Source organism: Mandrillus leucophaeus, unplaced genomic scaffold, assembly GCF_000951045.1.
Source record: "Mandrillus leucophaeus isolate KB7577 unplaced genomic scaffold, Mleu.le_1.0 Scaffold140, whole genome shotgun sequence".
Taxonomy (NCBI): domain Eukaryota; kingdom Metazoa; phylum Chordata; class Mammalia; order Primates; family Cercopithecidae; genus Mandrillus; species Mandrillus leucophaeus.
Window position 1 is genome coordinate 4,520,271 of NW_012101366.1, and position 19,200 is coordinate 4,539,470.

Below are 19,200 nucleotides of genomic sequence, written 5' to 3' on the forward strand. Positions count from 1 at the left end.
TCCATTGTATGTCCATACCACCATTGGCTTATCCACTCATCTGTCAATGGACATTTGGGTTGTTTCCATCTTTGGGCTATTGTCAATAGTGCTGCTGTGAACATTGGTGTGTATTTATTTGAGTATCTGTTTTCAATTCTTTTCAGTACACTTAGGAGTGGAATTGCTGGGTAGTCTGGTAATTCTATATTTAACTTTTTGAGCCATTGCCAAGCTATTTTTCACAGTGGCTGTTTTGTTTTATATTCTGTCATTTTGCTTTGTGAGGATTAAATGCAGCAGGGTATTTACAAGTGTTCTCTTGACTATAAAGACTATGAGAATTACTGTATGTGAATTGTTAAATTCTATTTAAGTATGAAACTGCCCTTATAGCTTGCAAGCCAGTTAGACATGGAGCAAGATGACAAGTTCTAGACAGAGAGATACATAACAAGACCAAGAGATAAAACAGACACAGTAGAAGCAACTATAAATATTTCTTGTTTCTAGGAAGACTTATATATTCCTTGAATCAGATGTTGAACCTTAAACTATATATCATAGAGGAAGTAGTCATAGCATAAGTAATTGATGAGGGAAGTTTAGATATGGCCTCCAGAATTTGTATTATAAAAGTTTAGTTCACTCCTTCAGGTGATAGTAGTATTTGAAAGTATTAGGCTTTTCAACATTTCAGAAGCAGGGTACAATTTTAGCTGTGTGTCAGTAATTTAGACTTGTCAGGAGGAAAAATAAGATTCATGGGTGGTATGTGGTGTATTTGGAGGGTGACGGGGCCCAATTTTATTTTAATTTAAGCAACTTCAAGTGATAGTTACTTTCAGTTCCTCCTTTATTATTATGAGAAGTCATAACATTTTCCAAATAGTTGTCTATGCTTAGTTCTGTGTGAAAACACCCTAAAGTCTGGCTGTGCCTATTAAGAGTTGAAGTATTACTTCCTTAAAGTCATGGGGACTCACCACCAGCAAGATGATCTTTCTCTTGGTGGAGCATCTCTTCAGTCTTTTGCCTCTTTTCATTGCTGTTACACCCGCTTTAAATTTAATTTAAGCTCTTGTTACTTCTCACCTCCCAGCAATAGCTCCTTAATGCATCCCATTCTTCCTCACACCCCACCCACAATATACTCTGAAACAAGATGAATTCTAATCTGCAGGACTTATCCAGTCCTTTTTCTCTTCAAAAACCTTCACTAACTGCCCCTAACTTCCCGAATGCTGTCCAGCTTCCATAAGAGCTCACACACTCACACCATCCTATATTAGTCGTCATACCTCAAGGGATCTCATCCTAATCTCTGCCTGTTGAAACCTAGTCATTTCGTTAAGCCTCAGTTTCAATGTTACCTCCTCCTTGAGTGGATCATCTGACTTCAAGAGGCTTTGGAGATCATCTGATCTTTTGGGTTTCAAGAAAATTTATTTTTATCAAGTAAAACTTGTTTGGGATCCCCAAATTTAAAGCAGATTTGCTGTGTTTGAAGAGGGATAAGGGGGCGTGAGCTCATGGATGTAACTTCTTCCTGGCTTCCCAGCCATGGCCTCTGAGGGACTCCATGGAATACTTAGGTTCCATGGAATGGAATTGGAAATGCAAAGTGAGACTCTGTACAGAGGGAGAATGCAGAGTTTTGATGAGAAGCCACAAGAGGGAAGGACAAGGGGGTTTAGAGCCCAGATCCCTTGTTTCCTGAGCTAGTTTGGTATTCCTGTCATGTCACCATATTGTCTCCCAGCTGTTTTGATTCCATAACACATAGACATCCTGATAGTTAACACATTCTGTTGTGTAGAATAGTTACTGTGTGTGCCTCCTGCTCACTCTGACAGATTATAAAACAATTTAAATCAGAGAATGTGTTTTGCCTTTTTAGCACCCTGTTCGCCACACAAATAGTATTTAGACTTAGCACAGTGCGTTCTTCATAATTGGCAGTTACTGAATCATTCATCAAATATTTATTGAGGGTTACAAAATAGTCTTTAGAACCTTTGAGTTTTGCACTTCAGCTACACAGGTAGAGTTCCATCACTATGGGTGGTTTTGTATGACAAAACAATTTCAGTGTCCCAGGAGATGACCCAGAGGAACAGTGCTTTGTTAGCTGGGACACAAGGAATGCTTTTCAACAGTAATTATGCCCCATGCACGGCTCCTCAAAGAAAATAACTTGATTTTGTCCTATTTGCATTGTAGGCAGGGAGAGCAGAGTTGAGTTGGTACCTGAACTATTTATTGTGTCTTTTGTCCTACATAGAGTAGGAATTCACCTTTCTTCCCTTTGCCTCTTCTCCCTTCAAAAACTCCTAGTCCCCTAAAATAAACCCAACCTCAATCCTCAAACTCTCCAACAAGAAGGAGAATGTACAGAGCTTTGGGAGCTAGAGAAAAGCTGAGGATGAGATTGATTCACATTTTCATCCTTGCCCAGCATTTTCAAAGCATCTTTTTTTCACTTGCTAAATTACTAAATATGGCTGGCTTCCATTTCTAGTTGTTAGAGATCAACAAAGTCATTTCCAGAGCACTTTAATTTTATTCCCACAGCAGCAAAGCAATTGGGAGATTTGTGTTTATTTTAAAAAGATTTCCATGGATTCTGAGATGAAAACAGTTCTGGTACATGTTTTGGAGTTCTGAACCCAGCAGTGCCAGTGAATCAGCCTGTACTGCAGCCCTGGTTCTAAGCCTTTTCATCACTTTCATCCTTTTTTTTTTTTTCTTTTAATAAACTCATTATGTAAGAATGAAGAGATGTCATGGGTTAGTGTAAAGAAATTAGAATCATTTACCTGGGCATGGTGGCTCATGCCTGTAATCCCAGCACTTTGGGAGCCAGAGGCAGGTGAATCGCTTGAATTCACTAGTTCAAGACCAGCCCAGACAACATGCTGAAACCCTGTCTCTACAAAAAATATGAAAATTATCCGGGCATGGTGGTACCTGCCTGTAGTTCCAGCTACTGGGGAGGCTGAGCTGGGAGGATTACTTGAGCCTGAGAGGCGAAGGTTTCAGTGAGCTGAGATCATGCCAGTGCACTCCAGCCTACGGGATAGAGCCAGACCTCATCTCAAGAGGAAAAAGAAAAAAAAAGAAAGAAATTAGAGTAATTTAATCCTATAGGGTTGATTTGTTTTAGGAATTGAAGTAATTTCTCATTTGTACCTTTGCTTTTGCAGGAATTACCTGAAAGATGGGAAACTACCAAAAAGGTCGCAGCAGCTGTCAGACAGGAAGTCTCGCCTCTCCATAATGCGGAAGTCACTCTTATAAGGAAAAAATGTATTTTGTTTGACGTAAGCTAGTTAGTTACCAAGTTTTTGCTTTCAGAAAGGTTTTACAACGATAATTGAAGTATTTGTTTGAAATTCACTTTTTTTTTTTTTTTTGCACTGATCAGGGAAAGCAGGCCGAGTTCAGAGAGAGATTCAGACGCTATGCCCCTCTTGGATTTAATGCAGAAAATCCATACACAGCACTTGATAAGGTAATACAGATCTCAAATATCCTATGTGCCTTAAAATAGCTACTTTAAAAAATGTAAGTTTAGACACAAAATACTGCCACATTTTGTCTTTATTTTGCTGTAATAGGAATTGATTTATTTAAAACCCAGTTATAAGCAATTTCCCCTTAAGTAAATTGTATTGTATTTCAAATCATGCCTCCCAAAACCATCATCATCATTGTATTAGGGTTCTCTAGAGGGACAGGACTAATAGGATAGATGTATATATGAAAGGGCGTTTATTAAGGAGTATTGACTCACACCATCACAAGGGGAAGTCCCACAGTAGGCTATCTGCAAGCTGAGGAATAGGGAAGCCTCTCTGAGTCCCAAAATCTCAAAAGTAGGGAAGCCAACACTGCAGCCTTCAGTCTGTGGCGAAAGGCCCCAGAGTCCCTAGCAAGCCCCTGGTGTAGGTCCAAGAGACCAAAAGCTGAAGAACTTGGAGTCCAATGTTTGAGGATAGAAAGCATCTAGCATGGGAGAAAGATGGAGGCCAGAAGACTCAGCCAGTCTAGGCCTTCCACGTTCCTGTGCCTGCTTTATCCTAGCTGTGCTGGCAGCTGATTAGATGGTGCCCACCCAGATTGAGGGTGGGTCTGCCTCTCCCAGCCCACTGACTCAATTGTTAATCTCCTTTGTCAACACCCGCACAGACACACCCAGGAACAATACTTTGTATCCTTCAATCCAATCAAGTTGACACTCAGTATTAACCATCACAATCATCATAGTAATCATACTAGAGAGAGTAACAACTACTACTATTTTTTGAGTCCTTACTATATGTCAAGAATTTTGTTAAGCATATGACTTACATTATTTCTTTTAAATTCTCACAGTCTCCTTATGATATGGCTTATATTACTTTTCCTATTTCAAATAAAAAAACAAACTTGTGGCCGGGTACAGTGGCTCACACCTGTAACCCAGGCACTTTGGGATTCGAGGCAGGCGTATCACGAGGTCAGGAGATCAAGACCATCCTGGCCAACATGGTGAAACCCCGTCTCCACTAAAATACATATTAAAAAAAAAAAATTAGCCGGGCGTGGTGGTGGGTGCCTGTAATTCAAACTACTCAGGAGGCTGAGGCAGGAGAATCGCTTGAACCCGGGAGGTGGAGGTGCAGTGAGCCGAGATTACGCCACTGTACTCCAGCCTGGTGACAGAGCAAGACTTCATCTCAAAAAAAAAAAAAGGCTTGTATAATTAAGTAATTCCTTACAGATTTCTGTTAGTAAGTGACAGAACTAGGATTAACATTCTGGCTATCTAAACTTTTCTTTTTTTTTAATCAGAAATTTTAAACACTATACCCCTTCTCTTGTGATTCTTTTACTTATAACTTTTAACCATAGTCAAGGAAGCCCATAACTTATACTTAACCCTGGACATGAAGATTGTTGAGTCATTCAATCCTAGTTTATAATGAGCAACTGTACTTTATTATAGTTGACTATAAGAATGAATATGGTGGGCAAAGAATCCAAATGATAAGTAATTCACAGAACACTTAAAAAGATGTTTTAAAATTTTGTTAGAAAAATGGTGTCTTTGTTTCTCTAGGAACTTTACCTAGCAACCAAAATAAGAAAATAATTGTGTGAAGTTTAGATTTAGGAGCTGGGCACCTTTCTGTGTTGCTCATCTAGCCTGTCATCCTGAATTCACTTCATGCTGGAGATAGTCTTAACTCCTTCGCCGGGTGCAGCTGACAGAGCCCTTACCTCTCTTTCCAAATTTTGGGTTGAATTTAGATTTAATTGCTTTAAACTTATTCAGAAAACACCATTCTATAGCATCATGTTGCCTCTTTCACTTGGCAGAAGGAAATTGGTTAACATATTCATTGAAAAGGGAGTAGGTTAGAGTATGCTAATATACTTGGTTTTATTTTTTATTTTTTTAAGATTATGTCTAAATTGCAGGTGGTCTGAACAGATTGTGGATGGGGAAACGTTTTTACTTGACTAACCAACATGCTGTATGTAAACATTTACTACAGTTATTTATTGAATTTTATCATGTTCCTGCTATACTATAACAGCATATAGTTACATATTGAAAAGTCAGAGATGCTTATGCTTGTAACTACAGGAATATTTTGAATGTAGTAGGGCTGGGTGAACTTTTTCTTAAAGTCATGTTGTTGGTGTATTTGTTCAGCAGACATATCTAATGTTAATCTACTTAGACTCAGCGAAAGTCGTATGAATTCTTGCTCTGGGCTGGTATAGTGGACCCTAGTACTGAAGGCATCTCAGTCCACAAGACAGAAACCACTGACTTTCCACAAATAAAGGGAACAGTGCAGCGAATCCCTCCCTTTAAAATGAGGCTCCCTGGTAAAGTGCTACCATTTCTTCACAGCCAAAGATATAGTAACCATCTAATAACCAGCTAAATTAACATAACTGGATATTTCTTCCTTTCCTTTCCTTTCCTTTTCCTTTCCTTTTCTTTCTTTGACAGAGTCTTGCTCTGTTGCCCAGACTGGAGTACGGCAGCATGATCTCAGCTCACTACAACCTCTGCCTCCCAGGTTCAAGTGATTCTCCTGCCTCAACGTCCCAAGTAGCTGGGACCACAGACAGGCACGCATCACCACACCTGGATAATTTTTGTATTTTTGGTAGAGACGGGGTTTTGCCGTGTTGGCCAGACTGGTCTTGAACTCCTGACCTCCAGTGATCTGCCTGCCTCAGCCTCCCAACGTGCTGGGAATATAAGCGTGAGCCACTGTGCCCGGCCATAACTGGGTATATATTTCTAGGAATAATGGAATTAGTATACATAACAGGAAAAAAAAAGATTAAAAAATAAATCAAAGGGATATTGACTTTGGAGATTATGGTAGACCAGACATTTTGAAAAGCCCTCTTTCACAAAACAGATGCTGAACACATACTCACAAATGTATAATTTTTAATCTATTGCTGAGCTCACAAGAACATAAGACAAATCTCTAAAGGACAAGAAAAAGTAGAGGCAAATGCCGAAGCCTGTGCTGCTGTAGTGAAAATGAAAATATCAGAAGTCTAGAACTATGAGATTAAGTTTCTCATGGAGAAATAGAAGATGCTCTTAAGGGTGATACCCTCATTGGAGAGTGAGCTAGGGAAGGTCTGCAGCCTGCAAAGGAAGCCTATGAGTCTCTATGGGTCTTCACTAATGCTCATAGTAGGGTGAAAAAAACAGAAAACGATGCTCTGGGAGTTTGTTAACATATTCCTGTTCTCACAAGGGTCTATGGTCCAGTTTTATACTACCCCTATGATTAAGGAATTTCTAAGCCAGGAAATTGAAATGGTTACAAGTATCTTCCTAGCAACTAGTAGAAGCAAACCTAAATAATCTCTGGAAAAAAGCACTCTCATTCAGTCTCTTTAGGGGGTCCAACAGATTAAGTTCAGTCAAATATGAGTCCACAATAAAACAATAAACACACCATTACACATAAGAGTCGGTTGAAATAAACCACAGATATGGATCCATACAAAGCTTTAGATATTAGAAGGAAATAAAAGATAATATTGAAAAAAATGAGCAAGTTCTCAGTTTTGAGACTATCAACAGTGATCAGTTGAATTTGAAAAAGGGCCAGATACTTATGGAAATGAAAAATGCAGTTGTGAAAAAAAATACAACTCAGCAGATGGGTTAAAGAGCTCATTAAAATTGGAAAGAGAATTAGTGAAATACAAATTACATTGGAAGAAATCACTTAGAATGCAGGAATAGGTGTAAGGAGATGGAAAATATAAAAGAGCTTAAAGGACACACAGAAAGAAGTTAGAATGCCATCCGGCTCTTCTATTGGTACTTCCTGGAAGAGAGAATGAACAGAATATAGTCTGCAAGACAATAGCTGAGACTTTTAAAGACTAGTTGTGATGGTTAAATTTAGGTGTCAACTTGACTAGATTAAGGGCTACCTACAGAGCTGGTAAAACATTATTTCTGGGTGTGTCTGTGAGGACACAGGAGAGACTGGTTTGTGAGTTGGTGGACTGAGTGGGGAAGATCCACCTGCAGTGCGGGTGGGCATTGTCCAATTGGCTGGGGGCCCAGATAGAAGAAAAAGGCAGAGGAGAGGCAAATTCACTGTCTCCCCTGGAAAAGGAATACCTTTCTCCTGGTCTTGGACATCAGAATTCCAGTGTCCCTGGACTTTGGACTCCTGGACTTGAAGCTACAGCCCCCCACCCTCAGCATCTGGTTCTTAGGCCTTTGGCCCCAGACTGAGGATTGTACTATCAGCTTTCCTGGTTCTGAGGCCTTTGAACTTGCACTGAGCCACACTACTGGATTTCCAGCTTGCAAATGGCTTATTGTGAGACTTCTCAGCCTTCATAATCGTGTGAGCCAATACCCCTAATAAAACTTCCCTCATATATCTATTTGTTTTTCCCTGTTGGGTCTATCTTTCTGGAGAACCGTGACTAATACACTGGTCAAAACATGAATCAATAGATTCAGGAAATTCACTGACTCCCAACCAGGATAAATACAAAGACTGCATCTAGACACATCACAGTGAACTGCAGAATACCAAAAGCAAAAAGATTTTCAAAGCAACCAGATAGAAAAGACTGGTCACTTGTTAGAAATGATGATTAGGCGAAGGGCATGCTTCTCATTAGCAAAAATGAGAGCCAGAAGGTAGTGGATGATGTCTTTCAATTCTACTGGGAAAAATTATATCTCAATAACAGTGAAATGAAGATATTTCAGGTAAACAAAAATGTAATATATTTACCACCAATAAACCATCACTAAAATAGCTCTAGTTATTTATAGTGAACCATCACTAAAATAGCTCTAGTTATTTATAGTGATGAATAACTAGTTTTACTCCAAACAATGCCAAATTTGGTTCTTAGAAAAGACTAACTCTGTGGATAAACCTCTGGTGAAATCATCAAGGGAAAAACAGAAAAAAAGGAAAATGAACAGTATTAGAATAAAATAGGGAATGATTGTACAGAAACAGCAGACATTCAAAAATATAGAGCACTATTAACAAGAAGCTTAAAAACTTAAACAAAATGGATAAATTTTTAGAAAAACAGAATTTACCAAAACTGTCTCAGTAAATCTGAGTAGTCATATAACTATTTAAACTTAGCCAGCACAAAAGTAAAAAGAAAAATATTAACCAGTTATTAAAACATGGAAAAAAAAAAAAGTTTCAAAAGAGAGACTAAGAAGCCCTGATGGCTTTACAGGTGAATCTTAAGAAGCTTTCAAGAAACATCCCATTCACAAGATTCCAGCAACCTGAAGAAGAATGAACACTCAAAAATTATTTTATGAAGCATGTCTGATTTTTATAAAACCATAGTATAAGAAAGGAAAAAAATATAGATCAGTCTTTCTCATGTACATGTAGATACAAACATACTAAACAAAGCAATCAAATACCAATATACAAGTTTTCATTTAAGGAAAATAAGTTTCACTTAACATTAGAAAATCAGTATAATTAATTGCATTAACAAATTAGGAAGAAAAAATCATATGATTATCGCAAGAAATGCCAAAAGAACATTAGCTATCATTCAACATTCATTCATGATAGAAACACTTAGAAGACATTTTTTACCTAATAAAAGAATTAAACCTCTACGTAGAATACTATACGATAGGGAACATGAAAGTTCCTAGTAGCATTAGTAATAAGGGTGAAATATAGGAAAAGCCAAAATGACTATTAGAAGTAAAAGTGCATATTCATATAATGTAGTACTGCGCAGTAGAGGAAATGAGCTTCACACACATCATCGTGAATATACAGGTGAACATAAATATCAATTGAAATGTGACATATGTAGTAAACTACATTTCACAAACATAAATTTTAATATCTAGCATTTAGCAGTACATTAATGTGAAAATATAACAATTAGACTATTAAATAAAAAATTAGGTTTTGTGGTTAAATAGTAGGGAAAAGAGGGATAAAATTGAGAAAGGCATTAAAAATTATTAGTCATATTTCTTAGGCTAGATGGGGAGCAAACTCATCTTTTTACGTGTATAAAATGTTTCATAATAAAACATTTTAAAACTAAAAGAATTGCAGTTCTTGTTTGTGAAGATATAACTTGTGAAAATGAAAGCAGGATACTAATATTCTTCTTTACATAGTAGAAAATGAAGAGAGCAGAGCTGGGATTGGGAAGATGTTAGGCAAGGGCAGAAAATTTCAGGAATAAGTTCACAAGACTTCTTGTACAACAATGGTGACTATAGTTAATAGCAACATATTGCATTTTGAAAATTGCTGAGTACATTTTAAGTGTTCTTACCATAAAAAGTGTGAGATGATGAGGTATGTGAGGTAATGCGTATATTAATTAGCTCTATAGAGCCATTTCACAATATATAGATTTTGTTTTGTTTTGTTTTGTTTTGTTGAGACAGGGTCTCACTCTGACCAGGCTGTAGTGCAGTGGCACGATTTCAACTCACTGCAGCCCCAACCTTCCCTGGTCTCGGGTCATTCTCCCACCTCAGCCTCCCGAGTAGCTGGGACTACAAGCACATGCCACCATGCCCAGCGAATTTATTTTTATATTTATTTTTTTGCACTTTTAATAGAGATGGGGTTTCGCCACGTTGCCCAGGCTGGTCTCAAACTCCTGGGCTCAAGTGATCCACTCACTATGACTTCCCAAAGTGCTGGGATTACAGGCATGAGCCACTGTGTCCGGTCTCGCAATTTCGAAGCGTCATGTTCTACGTGATAAATATGTACAATTTTTATCTGTCAATTGAAAAAGAGTTGAAGGTTGATGGAACACAAAAGCATTAAGTATGGGTATTTAAAATTCAAAGAAACTGAAGTAATACAATTGTTGTATCTTGGGAGTAGGATGGGAGAAAGTAGAAAGTGGAAAAACAAAGTCAAATCTTTCTTTTGCAAAGCCAGTAGTAACGTAATATAGTGTCTAAATGTGATCAATCAAGAAAGAGCAGCTTGAGCACAGAATTGGGAGTTACAGAAATAGCATCCGAAAGAATGAGAGTGAACCTGAAGGATTGCTTTCCTGCCTTGCAAATGCTCCTCTACACCTTGAACTTTTACCATGTAAACATAGTACCATTTTGTGAATTAAAGATGAAAATTAAGAGTTGGTTCATCACAAAAGAAAAAACATGCCAGTATTTAAGTTTGGTGTAAAATGTAAACTGTTCTGCATAGATGGCATATATAAGTGAACCTTGATAAAGATAGTCATATGGTGATGTTTTCATACTGGGCTGTGTTTTTAGCTTTGTGCTTTATTTCACAAATTCTCTTCAGTGCATTTGATATTATTGATAATCTGTAGGGTATTTTTTAAATCTGAAAGTTTTAATAAACTAAGTCATTATTAAAAAGATAATTCATTCTTACGTGGAAGTTTCTAGAGCCCCACCTTTTGTTCCTCAGAGAATTCCCCAGTTCTCAGTACAAAAACCAAGAGGAAAAATTGTATTCAGAGAAGTCTGATGAGGAGGAAATTTTGCTAAAATACGTGTATAGGGAGAGTATTGTTAAGTTACTGTGTTTAATAGTAGTCTATTCTCACTTTTTGAGTAGCTGAGTTTGCTCTTCTAAAACCTTCTACATTTTGCCAATAATTATGCTGCAGATTTCTTTTTATTTTCCTTTTAAAAATCAAAGATTGAAATGTCGAGATAACCAGAACTCCAGAACTGCGTGTCTTCTCTTTCTCTGGCAGTTTGTGTGCAGGTGTTTATGTTCTCTCCTTAGGCAAATCAAGAGCTCGAGGCCTTAGAAGAAGAAATGTTGCAGATGCAAGAATCTACTCGTCTTTTTGAAGTGGCTCTTCCAGAGTACAAACAAATGAAACAGTGTCGCAAAGAAATAAAATTGCTCAAGGGACTGTGGGATGTCATCATTTATGTTCGAGTAAGATGTGCTTTTTCAAAATCTGCTTTTTGTTTAGTAGTTCTTTTATATATGCAGTTTGTAGAGCCTGGGCATTCTGTTTGGGTTTTGTAATGCCTTGAAATATGTGGAAATTAGCTCCCCACCCCAGCCCCAAATTAGAATTCATATATCTCTGTTAGTGGATTATTATTCTTTGAATAGCAGTTGTTTTTATTTTTAGTTCAGGATGAAACTTTGTATAATAAGCTAACTGCCTCAAATCCTTTGGGGAGATTGTATAGAATATAAATAAAAATTAATATATAAATATATATTACACATGTAGTCATCTGTGCATACCAACTCATACATGTACCTATGCTTATACTTACATGCCTGGGCATATACAAACAGACCCTTACTAGAAATAATTTGTATATGGTTAATTAAGTTAAAAACTTAAGTGAAAAAATAAGTTCTAGGGAATGAGGCATATTGCAACGAGCACTATAATCTTTTAAGGTAATTGAAAGCCATATAGAAATATAATTATAAAATATGGTCAAGAAATGGTTAATGAGAGTTTTGTTTATAATGGATGAAAATTTTCATGTGAAAGCTTATTACATGTAGAATTGTAAAAGTCTGTTATTTAATCTACTTATCAGTTTATTCAAAGTACACAGGATTAAGTGATAATGATGGTATGTGTATGGAATTTATCATCGCTACTAGAAATTGATATATCATAATGTTTTAGCCTTTAGTTTGACATGTTCTGACAACTTTTTTGTTTTGGTGATAGGGAAGTTTTGACAAGTGCAGTTAATATTTAAAAAATTGACTTTCCACTGGATGATAGAGTTACTGTGTATCATCAGTTTATATATTTTGCTGCAGAGACTTGCTTTCACCAAATGTTGTTGACACTTTTATCTGCTTTTGCGTTTTCAGAGAAGCATTGATAATTGGACTAAAACCCAGTGGAGACAGATTAATGTGGAACAGATGGATGTAGAACTCAGAAGGTTTGCCAAGGCGAGTTCCATAACTGTCTATTACAACAATTTATCTTTCTCAGCACCACCTCCTTCCATCTCCCCTAACCTAGTATCTGGTGTATTGGGCTGCATGTACTTATTTACTTCTAACAGAGTGATAACAGACAGTGTTTTTTTCACCCTTAGTCAGTTGCACTTCTAATCAAGCCTGCCTTTCTGTGAGTGAATTGATAGAAGCATATTAGGGTTAATGAATTTATGAGAAGCTACTCTAATTATGAGCTTCCTACGGCTTCCTAGAACAGAGAGGAACATTATCAGGGCCAAGGGGTCAGACTTCTGAAAGCTTTTGATTTCTTTACTTAGCAACCGTAAACATTTTGTATCTGAAAAGGTACCTTTTGGTTCTGGAATTTCGGGCAACTAATAGGAGTATGCCACCTCTGGATTTATGTGGAATACTGTGATCTCTGTTCTTATTAATGACTCTGGTATCCCAAGGGAGCTCAACATATACAGAACTGAGCCGATTGTAATTTGGTACTTACTGGACTTTGATATCTTTTCTGCATAGCAGTATGCCCTCTGAAGACAGAGCATCTTTGGATAAAGCCAGAATGCATATCAGTGAAAGGCAGTTAAAAGTGACAGGGCCATTTGCTTTTTTCCACCCCAGGGCTTCTTTGCTTTGGCTCCTACCCACTCTCGCCTGTATTTTCCCCTATATTATGCCAGTCCCAAAGACCCAAACTAAAATGTCCCTTCATTCTTTTGGATGTCATGGGGTCACATTGCCCTTTATTTAGTGCTGAGTTCTAGTTATTTTCTTATGGGTTTTCTCATTCACAATTGCTGATGTCGTTCCTTGGGCTGAGAGGACCAGCCAAGTCAAGGGACCTATTTGGCATTTTAAGATGGTGAAATATTTAAGTTTCAAGAAACAGGCACTCAAAGGTAATCATCATTCCAAAGCTATTGTTTAAATGAGTCATGTATTCCGAAGGAGATCTTAGTAATCCAATAACAGTCTGTTTCCATTTATTTATGTTTATAGAGGAAACATTCTTTATTGCACGTGTCCTGTGAACTCTGTTACTTACCTGTGTTTCCTCATGGGACATTCAGTTAGATCTTGTGAATGAGAAAGCAATGTATCCAAGTGGCTTGTACATAATAGACTTGTAATGTACAAATGAGTGGATCCCTTTCCGTTTCTCTGGTTTTGGTCCTTGGTCTAGGAGTTCAAATGCTTTCACTCTTTTCTAATCCGGGAGTTGGGAAATGTATGTTTATTCTTCCAAAGGAGGCAAATTATTAATACGTACTTGTTGTTATATCTTTGGAGCCAGGTTTTATCCTCCACTTTTCTTTAGGAAATTGGGTCACTCAACAAGGAAGTCCGCATCTGGGATGCTTACACAGGCCTGGAAGGCACGGTTAAGGATATGACAGCCTCCCTGAGGGCCATCACAGAGTTACAGAGCCCTGCCCTCAGGGACAGGCATTGGCACCAGCTGATGAAAGCTATTGGGGTCAGTATCCTCGGTCTCACTAATTGAATATTTTTGTGACTGTGAAGTGTTACTTCTTGGTTTGCATCATCCAGGATGAAGTGTAATTTATGAAAAGGTCGTCAGACGTAGGAGATCAAGTTCTTTGAGGAGACCAGTGGTCTGGATGCCCAAGGTCCTAGTTCTTGCTCCCCTTTTTTCTCTTACTGGCTATATGACCTTAAGCAAGTCACTTAACCTCTTTCATTTGAGTTTTGCTTTTTAGTAATCAAATGAGAAGGGATGCTATCTGCTCTTATACATTAGGGGAATCCTGCAAGGAATAAGTGAGATAATATGAAAACATTTTATAGAGCTAGCCATCTGGTGAGATGGCTGCAAAGAATCTTTCTATGGAAAGGGTCAGAAAGCATAAAAGTGAATTTGTGGGAAAAAGGAATCCAAAATTGTGATTTCTTTTTCACCCATAATTCATTTAATAATGGTGCCTTTTTTTCATGGTCTTTTGATGATTTTGATTTTATTGCAAGGCATAAAGGGGTTTCTCATGTGTCCATGCCACTTGAGCTTCTATTTTCTTGCCTTTCTATGTCTATTGAAAGCAAATATAACAACCTTATGCACTCTTCACGGAAGATGACCTTTATGAGTTTTAAATATATAAAAAGTCTAATATGTGTATGTTTTCATTAAGCAAATCAGGAGTTTGAGGGGCACACTGAAGAAAGGCTCTCAGGATGTGAAGGGGTGTTGCAGAGTAGGAAAACGGGCAAGGGCATTGTGGAGAAGTGGGGACAGCCTGGGCTTTGTAATTCTAACCCTAACACTTAGCAGCTCTGGGATCTGGGACAAGTTGCCTGTTCTTTATGACTCGGTTGGCCCTTTTATAAAATAAATATAATACTTCCCATGCAGACTGGGTGAACACATTGGAAATTTTATATATATGTGTGTATATATACACACACTCACACACATACACATATGTATATATAATATATAAAATATAGATGTACACACATATATACACATATATTTAAAACACACATATGCATACACATATATACACATAGTCATGCACTGCATAATGACATTTCAGTCAGTGCTGGACCACATGTACTATACTGGTCCCATAAAAAGATACTGTATTTTTACTGTAGCTTTTATATGTTTAAGTATGTTTAGATACACAACTACTTAGCACTGTGTTATAATTGCCTGCAGTGTTCAGTAACGTGCTGTATAGGTTTGTAGCCTAGGAGCATGGCATAAATGGTATAGCCTACTACACACCATCTACCCTAGTTGCATAGTAGGCTATGCTATCTAGGTTTGTGCAAGTTCACTCCATAGTGTTCACACAATGACAAAAATCACCTAACAATACATTCCTCAGAACATATCCCCATTGTTAAGTGATGAATGACTATATATAAAGGACCTAGTATGTAGTAAGTGCTTAATAAATGGGTCTCTGAAGCTATTGTCACTATTGTATTTTTTATAGAGTCTTTTAGACATTGGCTATTTAGACTTTGTAATTAATTTGTGCATTCAGAAAATTTGTATCGAATCTTTGAATGTATAGTAGACTATGTGCTCTGCTCCCCATCCCCTTCTCATATTTCTGCCCATAAAATTTTGTCTCAGCATAGCCTCTACTTGCCTGTGTTATGCCTTTTTGCCAGCTAGAAAAAGTCGCCTGCTCTGACAGACAATTTAGAAAAAGGCACCCTCCTCCAGGCTGTCCCCAGGACAGCAGAGCAGAGGCTGGCGTCCATCTCCATTTGTCATCTGGGCTGGTGTCCATGTTCAGTACACAAATTGCACAACTAATCAGGGTGGCCCTATTACACATCTCTGCTCGTTCCTTCTCAAGGGCAGACCTAGCTCGCTGGTCCCAGCAACTCTAGAGTGAGGTCAAAATTGATGCAGAGATAGCCTGGCAAAACTCATCTGGTTTTCTCAGGACTTTCCAGGTTTTAGCACTGAAAGTCTTACATCCCTGAAATCCACTTGCTAGAAACCCCTCAGTCCTGAGCAAACCAGGGCGTTTGGTCCTCTTATGCAGAGGGATGGATGGTACTGAAGAATGTTAGAGGGTAGGGAGGGGCAGAGCAGACAGTGGCAGCTTCCCAGAAGCAGTTCTGGATATTCTTAGCAAAAGCAGGAAAGAAAATGGCTTTCCTGCAACCCTGTGGCTGTCTCAACTCTTCACTTACAGGAGACATGAGTGAGTTTGGGTATGTCAAAGAGCTGAGGATGTCTTCAAGACCAAATATAGGGTAGGGAAGCGGGGAGTCAATGTCACAAGGCAATGTGGAAATGAGAATTATTTTTCACATGGTAAATATGAAGAATGACACTATGAGTAAGAGTATTTTTTGCCGATGAACTGAGATTAAATTAGTGGTAAAACTAGGTTAAATCACAGAAGCAGCTGGGAATTATGTTCAGTGAATAGGGTTCTTTAGGAAGAAAAGACAAATGAGCCACTATCTGATTCCTGGGATTTCAACCAAATTATAATAAATGAACAATGAGATTCTCTTTAAAAATGGGTTTTGTGGGCAAAGGAGCTAAGAAACGTGCTGACAAGGGAAAGATATGAAACAAAGAAAATAGGGTAGCACAAAAGTGACTAAACTTTGGCCCTTGCTTCTGGCAGGTGATGCCTCAGGAATTGTGAGTTAAAAAGGAATGTCTTAGATTGTCCACATCTTTCAAGACGAGAGATGTATTCAGCACCTGACTTGAGTATATTTTAGTTAGGATTCATTTTACCAGCCTTTAGGCAAAAGGAACCATTAATGTATGTGGAATATAAAGTCTACCTTTTTTTCACCCCAATCAGGTCAAGTTTTTAATAAATGAAGCCACAACTTTGGCAGATTTGTTAGCACTGCAGTTACACAGAGCAGAAGATGATGTCCGAAGGATTGTGGACAAAGCAGTGAAAGAGCTGGGGACTGAGAAGGTAGTGTCCTTGGGCTGGGTCATTTCTACTTGGTTAATTTTGGGTATTTGCATAGAAGCCAACTTAGAGAAAAGTCCTTTTGATGTCCTGGGAGCCTAGAGAGATGAGTCCCACTTTGTTCCTTGCTGTTCATTAGGTGTGGGATGAGCAGGAACTAGGATCATTCTAAGCCATAGTAAAACAGGAGGATTGGTCCTGTTGATGATGATGATTATAGCAGAAAATACTTACATATCCTTAATATAAATAAAGCACCACTCTAAGTGCTTTATTTATATTAACCCATTTAATCTTCTGAGGTAAGTAATAGTATCTCTATTTTACAGATGGGGAAACTGAGGTATACAGAGGTAATTAACTTACCCAGATTCACACAGAACACTGAGATTCACATTTAAGGCGTTACCTATTTCATGCTGGCTAATTTGTAAATAATATCTACGGAACATTTAGGTAATCATTTAAGTCCCTTCTTGCTCTCAAATTCTGTTTTGGTTAGGGATGATAAACTCACATTCAATAGAAGTTTGATATCCGTGTGATGCTCATTCCTTTGATGTGATAATATTCATTCTTCAAACCCCATCACTGTGAATTACTTGGAGGAAAAAACTGAAGCCAATAATATTTGATATCAGTTTGCATTTTTGAAAATCGAAAAAGAATTAATTCCAGATAATAGCCTAGATGTTGATTCTCAATTAAATTTTGTGCACATTAATTAATTTATATTGTTGATTACTAGGTTATTAATGAAATCAGTCAGACCTGGGCAACCATGACGTTTTCTTATGAAGTTCACTATCGAACAGGCGTTCCATTACTAAAGTCTGATGAACAACTTTTTGAAACTCTAGAGCATAACCAAGTAAGATGGATATTTTTATTGCACATGTTTTTTAAATTTTATTTTTATTTAACAAATAATTGTATATATTTATAGGGTAGAATGTGATATTTTGATACATGTTTACAATGTGAAGTGATTAAATCAGTCTCACATACTTAACATTTTTTTTTTTTTTGTGATGAAACACTTAAAATCTCCTTTAGGAATTTTGAAACATACAATGTGTTATTATTTATTATAGTCACCAACTGTGCAATAGATCACTAAAGCTTATTCCTCCTGTCTAACTGAAAATTTGTACCCTTTGATCAACAGCTCCTCTTTCCCCCTCCCCCAGGCTCTGGTAACCATCATTCTACTCTCTATGAGTTCAACTTTTTTAGATTTCATGTATAAGTGACATCATGCATTATTTGTCTTTTTGTTCCTGGCTTATTTTGCTTAGCATAATGTCCTTTAGGGTCATCTATGTTGTTGCAAATCAGGATTTTCTTCCTTTTAAAGGCTGGGTGGTATTCCATTGTGTTTATATACCACATGTTCTTTATCCATTCATCTCACAATGGACACCTAGGTGGCTTTCATATCTTAGCTACTGTAAATAATGCTGCAATGAACCTGAGAGTACAGATATGTCTTCAGTCTACTGATTTCATTTCCTTTGGGTATATACCCAGAGGTGGGATTGTCAAATCATATGGTAAGTCTATTTTGAGTTTTCTGAGGAGCCTCCATCCTGTTTGCTGTAATAGCTGTATTAATTTACATTCCTACCAACAGTGCAAAAGGGTTCTCTTTTCTCTACACTCTCACCTACACTTATCTTTTGTCTTTTTGATAATAGCCATTCTAACAGGTGTGAAGTGATATCTTATTGTGTTAAATTTGCATTACCCTGATGATCGTGGATGATGAACATTTTTTCAAATATCTGTTGGTCATTTATAAGTCACCTTTTGAGAAGTATCTGTTTGGGTCCTTGGCCCATTGTTTTGATTAGGTTACTTGGTTTTTTGCTTTTGAGTTAAGTTTCTTATATATTTTGGAAATTAGCCCCTTATTATATGTATGGTTTGCAAATATTTTCTCCCAATCCATGCATTGTAGCTTTACTGTGTTGTTCCAATTGCTGTACAGAAGCTTTTTAGTTTGATGCAATCTCATTTCTTTGTTTTTGCTTTTGCCTGTACTTTTGAAGTCATATTCAAGAAATCTTTCTGTAGACCAATGTTGTAGAGCACTTCCCCTAGTTTTCTTCCAGTAATTTTATAGTTTTAGGTCTTACATTTCAGTCTTTAACCCATTATGAGTTGGTTTTTTTATACGGTGTGAGATAAGGGTCCAATTTCATTTTTCTACTTGTGGATATCCCCTTTTCGAAGCACCACTTATTGAAGAAATTGTCTTTTCTCCATTGTGTGTTCTTCTAAATTTTGTTCAAAATCAATCTACCATAAATATG

At 37.4% G+C, this 19,200-nt stretch overlaps 1 protein-coding gene across 1 annotated transcript in view; it reads left to right on the forward strand.

The window, feature by feature from the left end:
* Positions 1-19,200, forward strand: part of DNAH11 (dynein, axonemal, heavy chain 11) — a 387,500-nt gene that overhangs the window by 64,584 nt on the left and 303,716 nt on the right. The window contains exons 19-25 of the mRNA XM_011973963.1: positions 3,186-3,302; positions 3,407-3,493; positions 11,280-11,438; positions 12,354-12,437; positions 13,774-13,932; positions 16,766-16,888; positions 17,634-17,756. Of these exons, the coding sequence (XP_011829353.1) occupies positions 3,186-3,302; positions 3,407-3,493; positions 11,280-11,438; positions 12,354-12,437; positions 13,774-13,932; positions 16,766-16,888; positions 17,634-17,756 (852 nt within the window). The remainder of the gene's footprint in view (positions 1-3,185; positions 3,303-3,406; positions 3,494-11,279; positions 11,439-12,353; positions 12,438-13,773; positions 13,933-16,765; positions 16,889-17,633; positions 17,757-19,200) is intronic.